The 19,716-nt window shown below is 35.7% G+C and overlaps 1 protein-coding gene across 1 annotated transcript in view; it reads right to left on the bottom strand.

Annotated features, from left to right (window-relative positions):
- Positions 1–3,334: 3,334 nt before the first annotated feature.
- Positions 3,335–19,716, bottom strand: part of LOC107858751 (UDP-glycosyltransferase 83A1) — a 36,141-nt gene continuing 19,759 nt past the window's right edge. The window contains exon 2 of the mRNA XM_016703523.2: positions 3,335–4,443. Within this exon, the coding sequence (XP_016559009.2) occupies positions 3,494–4,443 (950 nt within the window). The 3' untranslated portion in view covers positions 3,335–3,493. The remainder of the gene's footprint in view (positions 4,444–19,716) is intronic.

The raw sequence follows: 19,716 nt of genomic DNA, 5'->3' as shown, positions 1-19,716 counted from the left end.
ATATTTCAAATCTAATGGAATTGTCCAAATTGTCATTCGACACTAAGAACATTAAATATTAATCGAAGTCAATTATAAGACTTTTGAAGTCAATTATAAGACTTTCAAAGCCTCTAAAAATCCTTAAATTCTCCCAAAATCTTTCCGAAGGCATTAGGAACCATACCATCCATTCTCACACCTCAAAATCAGTATGTAGCAATTAGGGGGAAGAAAAAAATAGTCAAATCACATAAAAAATAAAATTTCACAAATGAGATCATTACAGACGGATACGACCAATTACATCATAAATAACCCCTGCATCAAATTTTTTATACTCTCATTGCCTGATACATGTAGGATAGAGCCATCAATATGGGCCGGACCAGCCTATCCGGCTAGCCTACATATACTTTAGAGTTTGACGGGGTAGGACGGACTGGCCGATCAAGATGATGTGGTAGAAAATAATAAACCCAACCCATTACTCTGTAGGCTGCGGGCCTCCACGAGTCAGTATACTTATTAAGATATATTATTTTTATCATCATAATTTAAATTTAGAATATTAATTACGTAAATATTTATAATGTAATATTACATGAATTTACTACTTGTTAATTAAGTCCCAAATTTAGCAAAATTCTAATAATCTATGAAATTAAATAACTTTTGATATGATACTAAATTCAAACCAAATAGAAATGTTGATAAACAAACCAAACATTTAGTGAGTAATAATATAACTAGCTTATAGCAATATTAACCTAATTTTGTTTCAATTGATCACAATAAAACACAAAAAAATATCAATATTTAATTCATTGAAAGTGAAAATGAATTCCTCAAAAAAAAAAAAAAAACCTCTCATGACACTTATGGCATGTTCATCACCGTCACATTATCTTTATCAAATATATCTGATTTCTTAAAAAATTTAATAATTTGTATTTTAATTATTTATACATTTTATAAATATAATTAATAGTTAAATATTTGTGATGGTTTAAATAGACTGAGTTTAAACTCCTTTTGTTATTCTTAGTACTTTATTTTATTTATTAATCATTTTTTATTGGGCTCACAAGCAAGTCCAGCCCATATTGCTCAAACCCATGGGCCAACAAGTTTATTGGGTCATGCTAAAAAGTCTTGTTCTTAAATGGGTTATAAAAATTGTAGTTCAATCCTATCAAATTACAGGTCGAGTCAGGCCAGCCCAACATATTGACGACTCTAATGTAGGAATTCAAAATTTCTAATATGAGGTATGATATATTATAATTACAACATTAAAATGAATTCAATCCCTATCAGAACATGTAAAGTCTCGTATTCTATAGTACTATTGCCTGAGCGCTAAGCCATATATGATATTCAGATCCTTTTTCAACAAATTTATGTCAAGTTCCATCCAAATGAACTTCCTTGCAAGGATTTCAGTCCAAATAACCAAGATTCATCACTAGGGTATCTCCAATATGTGCAACTTAACCATCACCATTTGCAAATGGAATGTTATGTAGATGAATGATTAAAGAATAATTTTTAATTTTTTTTTTTTTGCCTCATGTAGTCTGTGGAAATTTGATTTAGTTATTGCATTAACTTTTAGATAATAAATGATTTTGAATTTGAATTTTTAATTCAAGTTAGGTGTTTGGGTTGAGACATTTTAGTTAGGTTGAATCTCAAATAATGCTAATTTTTCTGTTATAAGGTAGTTATTTAAAGCCCCTAATGCTCGATAAAATTATTAAAAGCTATTGGTATTTCTATTTATCGGGAGTCATTTTAACCCCCTTTTGATGTCTCATCTTTTAAAAAAAATCATGTTATCAAGAGCTCCATTAATCTTACGGAATCTGTGAGTTCTTCCAGAAAACTGCTATACTATTTTTAACCTGTAAGGGCTACTTTTGTAACCTATAAAGGCTACAGTTTTATAGCTATTTATTTTAACCCATCAAGGCTATCTATTTTAACCTGTTAGGGTTATCATTTTTAATCCGTGTTAATTTTTAAATTGTAGGACTATTTTTAACAAATACCGATGTCAAGCAGCAGTATCTCTTTTAATGTCCAAAAAAAATTCACTGACAAAAACTATCAGATTTGATCAGTAAAAATAAAATCATATTTTATAACTTATACCATATGTGTTGTTATGATGGAGGAAAAATACTTTCAACGGTATTTTGTAAATCCTATAATTGTCGAGATTAATACATTTTCAAAAGAGCTTCTAGACAAGACAAGTTTATTGAAGACATTTCTCATGTGCAAAGTCAAAAGAAGAAAAAGAAAGAAGAAGAAAAATTGCAAGTACAACAACAATCACAAGAATTCATCATCAACTGCAACGTAGAAACTAAGGAGGAATACTTCTTAAATTGTAGTAACTAAAACAAAAAATGAGTTTTGAAATTTGATTTGGTTACTGCAGTAACTTTTAGCTAATAAAATATTTAGAATTTGAATTATTAATTTAAGTTAGTTTATTTGAATTGTTGAGGTATTTATATATAATAAAACCTTCTTGAGTTAATAATATTCGATAAATTAATAAACTTCTAAGATAATATTATTCTCCATTCCTGACTTGGACCAGTGAAAAATATTAGTGATTTCGATAAGATAATATGTTAGTATATTTTTGGAAAACCCCTATATAATATATAATCTCATTAATATTATAGATTAATAATTATTTAAAATTACAAACAAACAAAAAAACTAAAAAAATTTAGTGAAATATGATTCTAGCATTTGTTTGTTAAAATTTAGATCTAGTTGAAGCTCATCTTTAACTTTTCTTATTGCATCCAAAAGTTCTAATGTTATCTTCTCGAACTGCACCAAAAAATTGTAAAGATTTCTAGATGCAATAAGCGTGTTCTTATGAGTAACCGGTTCCAAAGGTGTTGTATCGTCTTCAACTTCATCATCAACTCTGTTTTCTCTGAGGTATCCACAATTTCTTTTAACCTTTGAACCTTTGAATGTGTATCGTTTTCACTCAGGTAATCCAACACAATATTGACATTCATCTTATTGCGGTAATCAAAATCATTAATCATGACCTCAAGTTCATGAATGTTGTTTTTACAAGTTCACAAATTAGTAAGATATTCAAAATCACCCCTCTACCTTAAATTTTGAAAGACTCTTTAAATTAATATTATAAATATTAATGTACCAATTAAATAATATCTCTATAAAATAATAATATTTCATAGTCTCAACAGTATTAATTTAAAGATATTTTACTATAGTTTGAATTTCAAATAATGCTGATTTTTTTTAATTGTAAGATGACTATTATTTAAAGCCTCCAATGCTCAAAAAATTATAAGATATTGAAAAATCATTTCAATCCGCTGAAAGTCATTGTAGCCTTTTTTGTTGCCCCAATGAGAAACAAATTACAAAAACAGAATACACTTGGTAAAACATAATAAAAACCACACCACACAATTAAGCAGAAACATTGAATCTTTCTTCAATTTCTTTATGATGATTTAATCCATTCAAAGAAATTTATCAAATTCTGGCGAGACCTACCACCTTCTTTCACTGAGTTCATAGTCATTTCCTTGAGTTTCAAAGCTCTTTTCTTGAATGCATCATTTCCTAGCAAGTGCTCCATTTTATCCTTAATTTCTCCACAACTAATGATCTCATTATCCACTTTCTGTAGTCCTAATCCAACCTTCCATATATCACAAATGTAACTCTTGTTCATAAACTGGTCAGCAAAATAAGGCCAACACAAGATTGGAACTCCATTGCTTATTGCTTCTATTGTGGAATTCCAACCACAATGGCTAACAAAACAACCTACACTAGGATGACTTAAAACCTTTTGTTGGGGTGCCCAACTCACTATTTTCCCTTTTTGCCTCCCTATTCTGTCCACAAAACTTTTCAAGAAAATATTAATTTTAGCATTTGTAGCATTAGTTCTTACAACCCATAAGAACGGTTTGTTTGATAGTTCAAGCCCCAGAGATAATTCTTGAAATTGAGCTTCATTGAATATTGTGGTGCTCCCAAAGGCAACATACACAACTGAGCATAATGGTTGTTGATCAAGCCAGTTTAGGCAAGTAAAGTCCTCGGGCAAGAAGGATCCGGCCTGTGAATTAGGAGATTCTTTAGAAGAAATACTGGGTTCTGCTTCTGGAGGCAACGTGCTCAGTTCGAGATAATTGCTAAACAAAAGGGGACCTATAGGCACAATCTCTGGTGCTAGTTTGAAGGCTCCTGGTTCAAGATCATATGTTGAGTTGCAAATCAGCCAATCTGCTGATTTCATAGCTTTGTTGTTGTGAACCATCATGTCAAAAATGAGTTTCTGCATTGTCAAATTCCCCATGCTTGTCCAAACTAAATCTGAGGAGTTCATGATAGGCATAGTTGGTTCAAACTGAAACATACGATCTTTTATTGCTGGAGTTCCTGCATTATAGGTTAACATTGTCACTTGTAGATACAAAGTTTAAGTATTATGCACCAATGGTATGCTTATATCCCTAATACGACTTATTCCTTTCATCCTTATTTACTTGTTCATGTTTAACTGTCACACCCCTTAAGAAGCAACAAATAAAATGGTAATATTATTATATCCACTATTTATTATAAGTCATCCACACACTGAAAATGAATAGCATTGAATTATAAGGTTAAAATAGGTATAAGATAATAAATTATCTCTTGAACAAATAAAAGTGGACATCTATTTTTAATATAGCGGACACGTAAAAATGAACAAAGGAAGTACTCCCTCCGTTTTATAATAAATAAATTGTTGGATTTTGGCACACGGATTAAGGGAAAAACACATAAATTTAACACAACTTTCCATTTTTACTCCTAAAAAAAAACTGACCTTGTAATATATTTTCAAAAATTAATTGATTGTCAAATTTATAAGGGTAAATTTGGAAAAAAATTCAATGATTGATTTATTTTGAAACACCATTAAATACCCCAACAATTCACTTATTTTGAAATGAAGGAATTAATTGTCAACCTGATAAAAGTAGTAATTTAATGCAGGTTCACCCTTCTAAAGTGTCTTAGTAGGGCGACGATGGGTAAAAGAACTTTTATTTGATTGCTTTTCACCTATCGAAAGCCCATGAGTACAGCCCTGACAGTCAGGTCTAAGGTACTGAACTGGCTTTCGATCAGTTGGGAAAAGTAATCACGCGGATTCGCTGTCCAAACTAAGTCAACATCATACTAATCTCATCTTTTTTTATTCTTTGACAGTGCTCCCAACGCATTTCAGATCATGCCAAGTCATTAAGGCATTCAGTTGTTTTACCTTACATCTCCCTTCTATGAAACTTTAGAAAGGCCTGTTAGAATTTGAAGCTTAAGAGAAGGAGAAGATAAAGTTCAGCAGTAGCTTTTTATTCATACGTACATACATAGTCAACATCTTATAAAAGACTACACTTATAGCTACATGAGTCTTACGAGATACACTTCATAAGTCTTACAAAACACACTTCACAAAATAAGGACTGTTATAAATGTATTTACATTATAGTGAATGTCTATCAAGATCTACTTTAATATCTATTAGGATTTGAAGCATCCATCTTTTACTCAGACTAGGAGTAAATAGAGGGATTTTGTTCATTGTATTTACAATCAAGATGATCTTTCATCCCCTTGAAGAAACAAGAATTACTCTCTCTACTCTTCTTCTTTATTTTTTCTTATTTTATAACACGTTATCAGCATGAAGTCTCTTACCAATTGAGATTTGTTCATACGTGGTTACACAAGTTTTCGAGTCACTAACTAATTTAGATTATCAACACGGAATTCTGCCAAATAAGGTTAGATTATAAATCTAAAGGTAATTTCAAGGTTTGTAATTTCTTATGTTATCTGTCTTTTGCTACTAATAATATAATTATTATTGGATTTGAGTAAAAATAATTGATTTAGAACCATTTATATTTTGAATTTATTTCTCAAGAACAATATTATCAAAAGAGATGATAACATGTTGGGTTCAAGTCCCATCGATTTATGCCTAAGACGCCTTTATATGGATAAGACGTTGAGTTTGAATCTCAATGCACCGTATTGATATATTATGATGGCTAAGGCAAAATAATGGGTATTGGATGAAAAGTCATGAAATTCGACCAATTGAATATGCTCCATTCTATGAAGTGAATGTGGTAGCAATATATGATAAGTCTGAAATCTGACAACTTACTTCATTCTTGAGGTGTATGTGGTAGCAGTGCATAATATGTCTGAAAGAAGACAAGTGATTAAATGCACAAATATACGCGTGGAGGGATAATATGATAATGATCATCAAAAGTGATGATATTTTCACACGCTTATATGATTATAAGATATGCTAGAGAAAAATTCTCTACATTATATGTATGCTTGATTTGCTTCTGAAGTAGTAAAATCTTGAAAGAGGTTATAAGCTATCATAATTTGATAGACTTAAGGCACGATTATATTCCATTACTGGGGAATGAGAAACTTATTAATGCAAACGTGTACTTCATCACAACTCACCTCCGAAAGAGGTTGAATAATTTTAAAATCTACTTCTGAAGTAGTGAATTTGAAATTTATTCATGTAATAGTAAATCTGAAATTTATTAAAGAAAAAGTACATTTCATGGTAAACTTGGAGTTTACTAGAATAAAAGTTCATAAATTGATATGAACGATTGTGACATCTCAAAGATGTGCATGTATTGAAGAATTAGAAGATTCTTCAAGAATTGTTTATGTCGGTTGTTCTCATGATAAGTTGGTTAGACCAACTAATATTGGGATTGGATCCCTTCAAATCTGAAAATTCTAAAAGGTGAACAACGGCCCGTTCACCTATCATGTGATATGTTGAAAAGATGCATCAATAAAATGATCACATGTACATTCATGGTCAACCTACGTTTGGCATTCATAAGGTTACTTGTTCAATATAAATTGAGCATAATTTTCAAATTGGGTAATCAAGATAATTCATCTTGATGATGATGGTTTAGCATTGAATGTCTTAGATAAATATCTAAACCATTATTAATGAGAACAAAACTTAATGTATTGGTCTGAAATATGATATATTGCAATAACCTTTGTATGCATTAGACCATAATTATGATTATTTCTTTCCTCTCAATTGGTTCAAGGTCGGGAACCAATTATTCCATCTAATAATTTTGATGTGCGGTATACGATTAATGAATATACCATAATGCACAACGATGGATTCCTCAAAGAATTAGAGAATGTATGTTAGTTTTCCTAACATAAGGGGGAGATTATAAGCGCTATGAAATATGTTAGGAAATTATCACAATATCCTCATCCAAAAGATAATTCAAGTTAAATGCTGAAAGAATCTCATATTAAGCGCAAGTGCTCTTATTTTGTGTTCCTAAATGACAAAGTTTATGCATGCGTGAAGCGTGGTAGACTGATCGGTTCCAAATGAAATAGTTCTTGAAAAATAAGGAGCAAATAATCATAATAAGAAGGTAATGAGCTTTTGAAGAGCCTACGGCATACCACTTCATGAAACCTTATGAGAGGTTCATGTACCTGAAAATAATAAAGTGATGAGATCTCAAATGTTATGTCGCATTGTGAACCGATACAAAATGATATATCATCAATATCTTTGACACATATCTTAGTGCAATTGATGCACTCATGTACCTTGCAAATACTACAAGGCCTATAGCCTTTTCAGTCAATTTGTTAGCAAGGTATATTTATGATCCCACTATGAGACATCAAAATGAGATAAAACACATGAGCTCGTTGTATTCTAAAGATTGCAGTCCTGATCTTATTGGCCATGCTGATGTTGGGTACTTATCTGACCCACATAAAGCTCGGTCTCAAATAGGCTATGTGTTCAAATGTGGTGGTACTGCCATATCTTGGAGATATACAAAACAGTCTATCGTAGCCACTTCATCGAATAATGCTGAGATAATAGCTATTCATGAAGCAAGCTGAGAATATGTATGGTTGAGGTCGATGATACATCTCATTCGAGAAAAATATGGTGTGAAATATGACAATCTACCCACAATGTTATACAGAGATAATTCAGCATACATAGCATATCTTAAGGGTGGATTCATATATGGAGATAGAACAAAGCACATTTTGCCAAAGGTTTTCTACATACATGAGCTACAAAAGAATGATGATATTAACGTACAATAGAATGATGATATTAACGTACAATAGATTCGTTCAACTGACAATGTGACTGATTTATTCACCAAATCTTCTCCAATTACAACTTTCAAGAAGATGTTGCACAAGATCGAGATGCAAAGGTCAAGGATGTTCTCATTAGGGGGAGTTAATACGCGTTGTACTCTTTTTTTCTTACGAGATTTTATCCCACTGGATTTTCTTTGTAAGGTTTTTAATGAGGAAGCCGAAATGTGTATTATTAGAGATGTGTACTATTTTTCCTTCACTAGATTTTTTTTCCTACTGAGTTTTTTCTAGTAAGGTTTTAACGAGGCACATTATCTACCAATTAGACATTCAAGGGGGAGTGTTATAAATATATTTACATTATAGTAAATGTCTATCAAGATCTACATTGATATCTATTAGGATTTGAAGCATCCGTCTTTTACTCAGACTAGGAGTAAATTTCCCCTATAAATAGAGGGGTTTTATTCATTATTTTTACAATCAAGATGATCTTTAATCCCCTTGAAGAAACAAGAATTACTCTTTCTACTCTTCTTTATTTTTTCTTGTTTTATAACAACTACCATTTATTTTTTAAAAAGAAATACTAAACATAATATTTAAAAGAAAAATCTCATATTCTAACACTCCTCCTTGAGATTTTTATTGGATACTCCCGACATAGCCCTTAGAACTTCAAATTTTTCCTTAGGAAGAGCCTTGGTCAAAATTTTTGCAATCTGTTGATCGGAGCTACAATGAACAAGATTAACTTTACCATCCTTCTCTGCTTGCCTGATAGCGTGAAACTTCACATTTATATGCTTGCTACAACCATGTTGCACTGGATTTTTGGCCATAAAAATTGCTAACTTGTTGTCAACCTTAATGACAGTAGCTTCAATTTGATTTTGCTCTAGATCATGTAGAACTTTTCGTAGCCACAGAGCCTGATTAGTTGCACCAGCCGCAGCAATGTATTCTGCTTCTGTAGATGATTAAGCTACCACTTCTTGCTTCTTTGAATTCCATGAGAACATGTCTGAACCAAGTGTAAAAGTATATCCAGAAGTGTTTTTCATATCATCAACACTTCCTGCCTAATCACTGTCTGAATAACCCATCAATTGCCCTTGTTCTTCCCTTTTAAACTAAATACTATAATCAACAGTTCTCTTGATATACCTCAAAGTTCGTTTAGCAATATAAAGATGAACTTGACTTGAAGAATGCATAAACCTTGACAAAAAAACTTGCCGCGAACATGAGATCAGGTCTTGTTGCTGTCAAATATAGAAAACTACCAATTAAACATCTGTAAACTGTTGGATCAGCCCTATCACCTCTTTCAGACTTTGAGATCTTTTCATTATGAACTAGTGGAGTTGATACAGGCTTACACTTCTCCATCTTGGATTTTTTAAGAACATCCCATGCATATTTGTAGACACGTAATTTTGTCCCTTCGAAAGATTAACTTACCCAATTTTACCTTATCCTACTGTGTACCCTCATCCATGTTATTATACCCTCACAAAATACAAAAAATAACAAACCTTGTCTTATCCTAATATTCTAACAACCCACCCAACTAAAAATTGACAACACATCCTAACCCCTACCCCTCCTACCTCTACCCCACGTAACTACCCCTCCCCTATATTTCTTTGACACAAAGAAAAGAGCATATAGAGACTTCATCTTTTCCATTTTTTAGAGGGGGGACGAGATCCAAAAAAAAGGAGAAAAAGAAAAAAAATCATCATCATCTTCACCAAAAAAAATACTCTCCACTGGCTACCACACACAGCACGGAGACTCTATTTTTTTCACCACAATTCCTTCGACCTCACCGCCATACACCCATATACACTCACCACTCTCAATTGATACCCACAAAGAAGTTTCCAAAGGAAAAAACACATACATACACACAAAAACACACACTCTTCCATTCTCATACTCACGACCTACACACCTCCACCACCATTTTTATGGCCTGATTTGTACAACCATACTTACACCGCCTAACCACCACCAGCAATACATCAACAACATCAACTGCAAACCACCTCTAAAACTCTTCTATGTACACCGAACACGTGAGATCGGAGAGAGACAGAGAAAGATAATGGTGAGTTAAAATCGACCGAAGAGCGGAGAAAAATGAAGGGAGATCGAGAGAGAGTGAAGGGAGATTGAAATTGAAGGATATTGGGGAAAACAGAGAGGCGAGATAGAGATTAAGCGAAAATCTGACTGGCGCTGAATTTTTTATCATTTTTTACTGTTGTTCGGTGAACTTTTTTTGCCGAAACTGGTTTGTTTTAGTTCGTGTTCGATCAAAATAGTCTCCAAATTCTGAAAGAAAAAGAATCAGTAACTGCTTTCTCGTCGAATTGACCCGTTAGAATCGTGTCTTACAAAATTTGGTTAGAGTTTGGATTTTATCACGTTTTCTATTTTGGACTCTTCGATTGCTCGTATTGATTTGGAAGTTGATGTCTGTTCATCCCAATTGGGTTATTATGAGTAATTCGGGTTTCAATTTCTCAAATACCAAGTCTGGGATTCGTCGCAGTTGAGGTTATCCTATTCGGGGTTCCAAATCTGGGTTTTCTTAAATATTACTATCAACGAAAGTTTGTCATCGGAAGGTCCAATTCTATCTCTTCTTCATCTTGTCATATATGTTTGATTGGTGTGAAATACGATTAAATATTGAGTGATATTGATTTGTTCTGCTTCATTGCGTTGAATAAATGGTTGTGGATTGTTGAAATGGTGATTTTGGATTGTTGAAATTTTGTGTTAAAAAAGGATTTGGGGGGTGAGAATTAAAAATTGACAAAAAGAATAGATTCGGTTTAATTTTGATTTACTATTGATATGAAACGCGATATTATCATGCTACGTTGAAATGAATAGGCGAATATAAGTTTGGGTAGGCAAATTTCTTATGAATAATTGTTTTCATTGAATGTTTGAAAAATGGAATATTGGTTGAATGTTTGCTAGTTTATCGCATTTGGATTAAATGTACTATTCGGTCGGGGAATTCCCCGAGGTACTTGTGTTTATTGACCAGAGAATGCTCCGTGTATTTTGTACTCGGAGGATGTTCGTGATGAAGGCTCGGGACAGTGGATCAAGCATTGGAGCGTAGTTTAGGATTAGTGTAGGTTAGCGTAGGTTTACTTTCAGTACCTTTTTTATTTCGGGTTGTAATAATTGGACTAGACATTATATTTTGGATTATTTTATTTTTGTTTGCTTGAGTGATTGTTTTTGCGTGCTTTGTGTGGTTTATGCATTTGTAATGTCAATTTAGCCGATACTCTCTGCCAAGTGACCGTGGTCAAACCACGAGATTGAGAGGTGCCTAACACCTTCCCCTCGGTCAACAGAATTCCTTAGCCGGAATCTCTGTTCGCAAACCAGTATTAAAGAGTAAAAACCATTTTGCAAAGGATATCCATGGGTGACTTGGCACACCCGATTTATGCCAAGTGGCGACTCTGAGTTTTGAATATAAAAAGTTCTTTTTGAAATGAATTTTTATCTTTTGTCACTTTAATAATTAAAAACCTTTTGAACCATGAAATTAATCTTTTGTAGTACGAAAAAAGGGGTGTGACAGCTCTGGCGACTCTGCTGGGGACCATTTCTGAATTCGAGCTTATTTTTGGAGTTGTATCAGCTTTGCTTGGTATTATGGGTGTATAAATATTGTTTATGATTATTGTTTGCGTTATTGTTATCACTGTTGTGCGTTTTCGTGCTCTTTGTCTACAGTATTTATCCTATGTGTTACCGCTTTTATATCTGGCATCATGTGTCTACCCTAGGCCTTCTTTCTGCAACAAGCCTATAGTACACGTGTTGTACACGACCTCTAGTTGAGTCACCCTTATTTTAGGGGGGGAGCCGTCGGTGTTATGGAGTTGGTGGAAAGCAAAGCAGCCACTATCGACCATACGCTCCGCCGAACAACCTTGTTAGTGAACCACAACATAGGTCAACCTTTAGGTCATGCTTATGTGCATCATACTGAGACCTAGCGGGACCCACATGGCCCTTTGTAGAAGAATCACCTCTAAGGCATCCCTACGTGCTAACTGTTGCATCTTTAAGGGTAACGTGGTCATTTGACTGATTGATTTAAAAAAAGAAAAAAAAATTAGAGTAAGGTGCGCAGGCAAAAACGAAAAAGAAAAAAAGAAGAAGAGAAAAAAAATACAGAAAAAAAGTGAGTCGAAAAGAATGAATCAAAAGGAGTGTCATAGTTTATTTTAGAGCTTTTTATGGCTTTTGTTCTTCACGATCAAAAAACTCAAGAAGATTTTTTTTTATGCTTTGCATTTGTCTTCTCAAAGTACCGTAAGTTTAAAAAAAAAACGAGGGTTTTGTTTGTCTTTTCTACTTATTTGTTAAAAGAAAAAATACCAAAAAGATTTTTCTTCATAATTGGTGGTGTCAGTCTTAGTTGAAGTGTCTAGTTGAAAATCCAAAAAGATTTTATTCGTTTATTTTTGGTTGTGTCTCTTAAGTTAGGGTCAATTTATTAGTTAATCGTTAATTGTCCAATCTGGATGAACTATGCATACCTGATTCCCTTCCCTTGGGTTGGGATTCGTAGGCAACCCTCAGTGGGTCCGGTAATCTTTGTGGTGGCCTTTGTCTTATTATTAGCCTAGGTCTCTCGCCCCATAATCTAGAGTTGTTAGCCAAGTAGATTGATTTTGCTCAGTACTTCTGTTCGGCAAATTGGAGTCATGAAGTGGTCTGTCCCATCGACATATGTTTGCGTCAAAAATCTCAAGGGTTGGGAATCTTCTACTCCTGTCGAATTTTTGAGATAGTGTCTTATGTGTTATTACAGGATGAATTTGTCCACCAAGTCTAGAGTCCTGATGGTTGTCAAGGTGCCCAAAAATTTAATCAAGTGGTGAGAAATGTTTAACTATGTTGATCAGCAAAAACTGATTAAAATATTAGGTGATCTTACGGAACTTCTGCATGTTACCCCTCGTCCATATTTAATAGAGGCTTTGTTGACCTTTTGGGATCTAAGTAGTTTGGTGTTCAGGTTTGGGGAATGTGAAATGACTCCTACTTTGGCAGAAATATTCGGTTTGTTGCATTTACCCTATATCGAGAAGGATATGATCCGAGCATGAAATCATACTGGCATCAGATTTTTTCAGTCTTGTGGTTTAAAAAGTAAGGGTATGCGTTTGGCTTGTTTAAGTGATTCGTGGGTTTCCTTAGATTTTTTGTTCACTAGATTCGGGCCCTCGGAAGGTTTTGATTGCTTTTGGGATGAATTTCATATGACTAAGGAGAAGTGGGAGAGAAAGCTTCTTGAAGTCTTCACCCTCGCTTTGTTGGTACTTTAGTGTTTCCGCTAGAAGAAAGACGTATTAATACACATTTGCAATCTGTGGTGATGGCTCTATTTCATAAGGATCAAAATAACAAGGGCATTAATCAAAAGGGCAGGTTCACTCTCATACCCATGGTCTTAACAGAAATATATAAGGTTTTAACCGAAGTAAAGGGGGAGTGAGATTTTTTTAGGGCAGTAACCTGATATTGCAGTTATGGATGATGGAGCATTTGCATGCGCCTTCTTTAGTTAGATCAGACGTGGTTGATCGTTGTATTCCCAATCGAGTAAAAACCATGGACCTCAGCTTGCGTTTGGATAAATTCTCGCTACCCGTGGGAGTCGACGCTTGGATTGAACTTCTTGAGTCAAGAACCGAGGATAATATTTTGTGGACTTGTCTGTGGCTTCGACCAAAGATAATCTTGTTTGGTTGTTAAATGCAGCTCCTTCTAGTTATGTTAGGGCTTAATTGCACTAGACCATACAGTCCTTCTAGGGTAATGCGCCAGTTGGGTAGGCCGCAGGATGTGCCACCAGTAGTGGATCTTCTAAAGGATGTTGAGTACTTCAAGGACCAAGCCTTAGGTGAAAGCAAATACGAGCAGTTCTGGAAGCATGTAACAAAGCTAGGTGTGGACACTCTCAAATAAAGTTTGGATAATTCGAGGTATACTCAGGGATATGGGGTCTGGCTTTAATCCATCCCTCGGGGTATCAGTTAACCCTTACCAGCGCAGCTTAGAGGGAGAATACAGGAAGAATGCATAGTTGACGACCATCAGGATGAAAGTGCGGGGTCCAAAGTGGAGACACTGAGAGTTCAGTTAGCAAATTTGTTCAAGACGGTAGAAAGGTGTCAGAATAATCTTCCCAAGTGCACTCCTCATGAGGCAGGAATACGGGCCCGAAGCTTCTTCCCTAATATCAGGGTGTCTTTACAGGATATGCTACAAAGTTTGAATGGGAGAAAGAGAACTTCACAGGCAGGTCCATCTCAGCCAGGGTCATCACGCAGAGCACCAGTCTGAAAGAGCATTTCTTACCTTTATTCAGTTTGAGTCTTTTATGTTTCTGTCATTGTAGGGTGGTGTCTGCTTTAAGTTGGAGTCAAGTTGTTTTTGGTATTAGGGTCTTTATCAGTAATTTCACGTATGTCATCTTAGGGGGTCTAGAATGTTATTTTGTATTTGTTGTTTAGTTTTTAAAGCAGTCCTAAATTCGTTGCATGTTTTTTTTCTTTCTTTCATCAAAATGTTATGAGGTTATGTCTTTCTTTTTTTTGTTTGTTTTCGTTTTCATGGAAAAAAAAACCTTCAATTATGTGATGTTTATACATATGCTGTCGGAAATATGCAAGATCTGATTCATGTACAACATGATACGTAGGCAACCCGCTTTTGGGTTTGATCTAATCATTTTTTTCGTTGTTTTTCATTTTTTTTTAAAAAAAAAGAAAAGAAAAGCAAAAGCCATAAAGAATGATAAAATGAAGGTAGATAGCGAGAGAAGAAAAGAAAGAAAGGATGATGAGACAAGAAAGGAAAAGAACAGAGATTGATACGAAAAAAAAAGAAAAAAAAAGAGAGGGAAAGAAAAAAATAATAAATAATAATAATAATAAGTGTAGATAAAAATCGGGATAATGTTAAAATGACCACGCTACCCTCAAAAGTTGGTAGAAATGAACATGAATTTAGGACAATTTTACTAATGTGATTCCCATGCTTGTTGTGTGCCCTAATCCTAACGGATGTCATCTTTGATGAGCATGTTCTTTCAGATAACAGTGGTAGGTTTGCAGCACCCTGGCTAGTCACTCATACTTTACTAGATCCAAAGCAAAGCTCGCCATGGCTAGCAGGGAGATTGAAAATTCGCTCATTGACCCGGATCAGGATCACAGGGAAGAAAGTTCAGAACACAATGATGAGGTAGTAAGGCACAGGCAACAATTGATAGATTTGCATCGGGCTTGGGCCAGCGAAATGCCTCCTCCTCCGCTCCCTGAAGGTCTTGGGAATATCTCTAATTGCCCACCGCTCTCTCAGGCGCAATTCTCTGCTCTTACTGATTCATTTGAGCACGCGCCAGGATTCACTCCGCGATATTATTGTCCTGGCAGTTCTGGTGTGCCCTTGGCAGCTCCCCAATCAAGACCTGCTGCTCAGCTGGCACCACCGATCACACCGATATTCGTGGCTCCGCCACCACCTGAAGCTCCCATATATGTTGTGCATCCCACAATGGGGCTTCCTAGGTCTACCAGTGAGCCAGTATTGAAGGTTCCAGATAGTCAGTATTATGCCTCGAAGCCTACTTTGAGAATGAACGAATCGTATGGGTACACTCAGCCACCTGCATTTCCATTTGATACGGAGAAACCTATCACAACAGAGGAACAGGAAATCATAGCACGAAAGTTGAAAAGTTTAGAACAGGCTATGAGGAATTTGCAGGGAATCGGAGATTATAGAAGTGTTTCTTATAAAGATCTTTGCATGTTCCCAGACATCAACCTTCACCTCGATTTTAAAATGCCCAAGTTTGAGAATTATGCAGGGCACGGTGATCCCGTGGCACACTTGAGACGTTATTACACCCAGTTGAGGGCTGGAGGAGGAAGGGAAGAGCTACTTATGGCCTTTTTTGGCGAGAGTCTTTCTGATCTGGCTTCAGAATGGTTTATCGATCAAGATATCGACAAGTGGAACAACTGGGATGACTTAGCTTTTGAGTTTGTTCAATATTTTCAGTATAACATTGACCTAATTCCGGATGAAAAATCCTTGGTCAACATGAAGAAGAAAAGCACTAAAGGTTTTAGGAAATACGCGATAAGGTGGCATGAACAGGCCACCAGGGTAAAGCCTCCAATGAAAGAAAGTAAGTTGGTAGAGGTTTTCATTCAGGCATAGGATGAGACCTATTTTCAATATTTATTTCCGGCAATGGGAAAGTCTTTTATTGAAGTCCTCAAAATGGGGGAGATGATAGAGGAATTAAAAGCCACCACACAAGCGATTCAAGGTGGATTTGGCGCATTCGAAGGTAAAAAGAAGAAAGAGGATGTGGCAACTGTCGTAGCTGGAACCCATTCCTATCCCAAAAGACCACCTCGCCCCTATCCCCAATCCCAAGCCCAAGTCTACGCCCAACCTCCATATATTCCTTCCCACCATTACTACCCTCCACAAAATCCTTTATATTCCATTCCACCACCCTCGTACCCAGTATATAGCGCGCAGCCATATGCCCAAACCCCTTCTTACCCGCAGTGATGCGCGTAAGCTCTACAAAATCGTCCATTCACTCCACCAAATTACCAAAACTCCTCCAGACCCAGTTTTCAACCTAGGCCCGAGTATAAGAAAGAGAAGGTGGTCAAAAATCAATTCACACCTCTTGGGGAGTCATATGCTAACCTGTTTGATAGGTTGAGAAAGTTGAAGGTCTTAATTCCAATTCAAGGTAGGCTTTCAAACCCACCGCCGAGGAATTTCGATTATTCTTTAAGGTGTATGTACTGCTATGACATGCCAGGCTATGATATCGAGAAATGCTGGCATTTAAAGAGAGCTGTCCAAGATTTAATTAACACAAATCAGATGCTGGTCCAGGCCCCAGAGGGTCCAACATTAACCAGAATCCGCTTCCAACCCATGCTGAAACCAATATGTTATAATTGATATATAATGGGAAAGAGTCTTTAAGGTGTTATAAGCCTATTGTCAAGGTACAGACCATTGAGGAGAGATCGGTGAATGTAGTAGAGTCTTTGAAAGAAATGTCATTGAGCCAAGAAGGAGTGAGAGAAGATAAAGCCCAAGAAAGCACAAAGAAACCCCTGATCACAGTACAAGGCGCCAGAAGGTATGTTGATTTAAGTCAGGATAAACCTAAGTTGACAGTGGTAGGAGCTCTGAGTCAACCCATCTTAACGGTGAAAGGAGAACTGGCAGCGCTTATTGTCCTCAAATCGGTGACCCAACCTTCGATAGTTGATATAAAAAGGGCTCCCTGAAATTATGGGCGTACTGTGATGACCTATCATGGGAAAGAAGTAGTGGAAGATGTAGATGAGGTAAGGGGTTTGACTAGGTCAGGAAGATGCTTTGTGCCTGAAAGTTTAAGAAAGTCCAAGCCAATGGTGAGTGGACCGTCATCTATCAAAAAACCTATCACCGAAGAAGAAGCCGAAGAATTTTTGAAAAAGATAAAATTGCCAGAGTATTCAATAATAGACCAGTTGAAGAAAATCCCTGCTCAAATTTCCCTCTTATCATTGTTGGTGCACTCCAAGGAGCATCGTGATATTTTACTGAAGGTATTAAATGAAGCATATGTTCCTAGGGATATTACAATAAATCAGCTGGAGAAAATGGTCGAAAAAATCTTTGAGGTCAATCGGATCAGCTTTTCTGACGATGAATTGCCTGCTGAAGGTACAGGGCATAACCGGGGCCTTTACATTACAATGAAGTGTGAATATTTCTACGTCACTCATGTTATGATTGATGGAGGTTCAGGTAAAAATATTTGCCCTATTTTTACTTTGGAAAAGTTGAATATTGGTGCTGACAGGATCAGGACCAACAATGTATATGTCAGGGCTTTCGATGGTGCAAAATCAAACTCCATTGGCGAAATAGAACTAATGTTGACCATAGGGCCTGTTGAGTTCGCCATAGAGTTTCAAGTATTGAATATAGACTCCTCTTACAATTTATTATTGGGAAGGTCGTGGATCCACAAGGCCAAGGTGTTTGCATCTACAGTGCACCAAATGATTAAGTTTGAGCATGACAGGCAAGAAGTGGTTATTTACGGTGAAGGAGATTTGTCCGCCGGCGAAGATTCTCCCTTGTCTCTTATTCAAGCAAACAATGTAGAGGAGACATTCGTCTATCAAATTTTTGATACAGTGCTAGTGAATCGTATCCTTGAATGGCAGGTTATACAGGGACCGCACTTGTCTTCCGCTTCTATCATGGTGGTAAGTGAACTTTGGAAATACGGATTTGAGCCAGGAAAGGGTTTGGGAGCGTGTCTGCACGGTATAGTTTGTCCCATATGTTCGAGTGAGAATGTGGGCATGTTTGGTCTGGGATTTGAGCCTACGGCTGAAGATTTAAAGAAAGCCAGGGGAAGGAAAAAGGAAACATGGTCACTCCCTTGCCCAATGCCACTACTCAGTGAATCATTTGTTAAGACCGGTGTCACGAAGCATGTGGAATTTAAAGTTGAATTAGTTGATAACTGCCAGAACTTTTTTATTGAAGTTGATATGGTCGAAGCAGGAGAAGGCACCAGTATGGCAGATATGCAATTCATAGGTCTAGCCGTCCGACTCAATAATTGGGAAGTCACTCTTCTCCCCGTCAGGAGGGAGTTTTGGTAGTTTATTTTGTTTTTCTTTCTGTTTATCTGAGTTATTTTAGGGTTGTAATTCGGATTTTAGTTTGTTTATGTTGTGTTGGCATCTATGCTTAAACCCTTCTATCTTTTATTTAATGAAATGCAATGTCCCTTTTTGATTCGTGTCTAATATATTTTTTGTTTTTCTTTTTTTTATATACAGTTCTCTTTATACTGATTCTAATGACATGACATACATGCAGAATTTTTATCCTGACCTTAAAATCCAAACTAATCAAGATGTAATGAACCAGGATGGGGAATATGATAAAGAAGAAGCACTAGAAGAAATAAGCAAAGAGTTGGAGCAGTTTGAAGACAAACCAAATTCAAATTTAAATGAGACTGAGCTAATAAATCTAGGGGATCAAGAAGATGTTAGGGAAACTAAAATCAGTGTACATGCTTTGCCACAGCTAAAAGATGGAATGATTCAAGCATTAATTGATTATAAGGATGTTTTTGCATGGTCTTATGATGATATCCCTGGTTTAAGCACTAAATTAGTGGCTCACAAATTGCCAACTGATCCTGCGTTCACTCCTGTCAAACAGAAGTTGAGGAAGTTTAAAACTGATGTAAGTATTAAAATCAAAGAGGAAATCATAAAACAACTTAAAGTCAAAGTAATTCGAGTGGCTCGTTATCCCATGTGGTTATCCAATGTTGTTCCCGTACCAAAGAAAGATGGCAAATTTGTGAGC

Source organism: Capsicum annuum, chromosome 2 (genome assembly GCF_002878395.1).
Source record: "Capsicum annuum cultivar UCD-10X-F1 chromosome 2, UCD10Xv1.1, whole genome shotgun sequence".
Taxonomy (NCBI): Eukaryota; Viridiplantae; Streptophyta; class Magnoliopsida; order Solanales; family Solanaceae; genus Capsicum; species Capsicum annuum.
The sequence above is the reverse complement of the archived record's forward strand: the minus strand, read 5'-3'. Positions and strand labels throughout refer to the sequence as shown.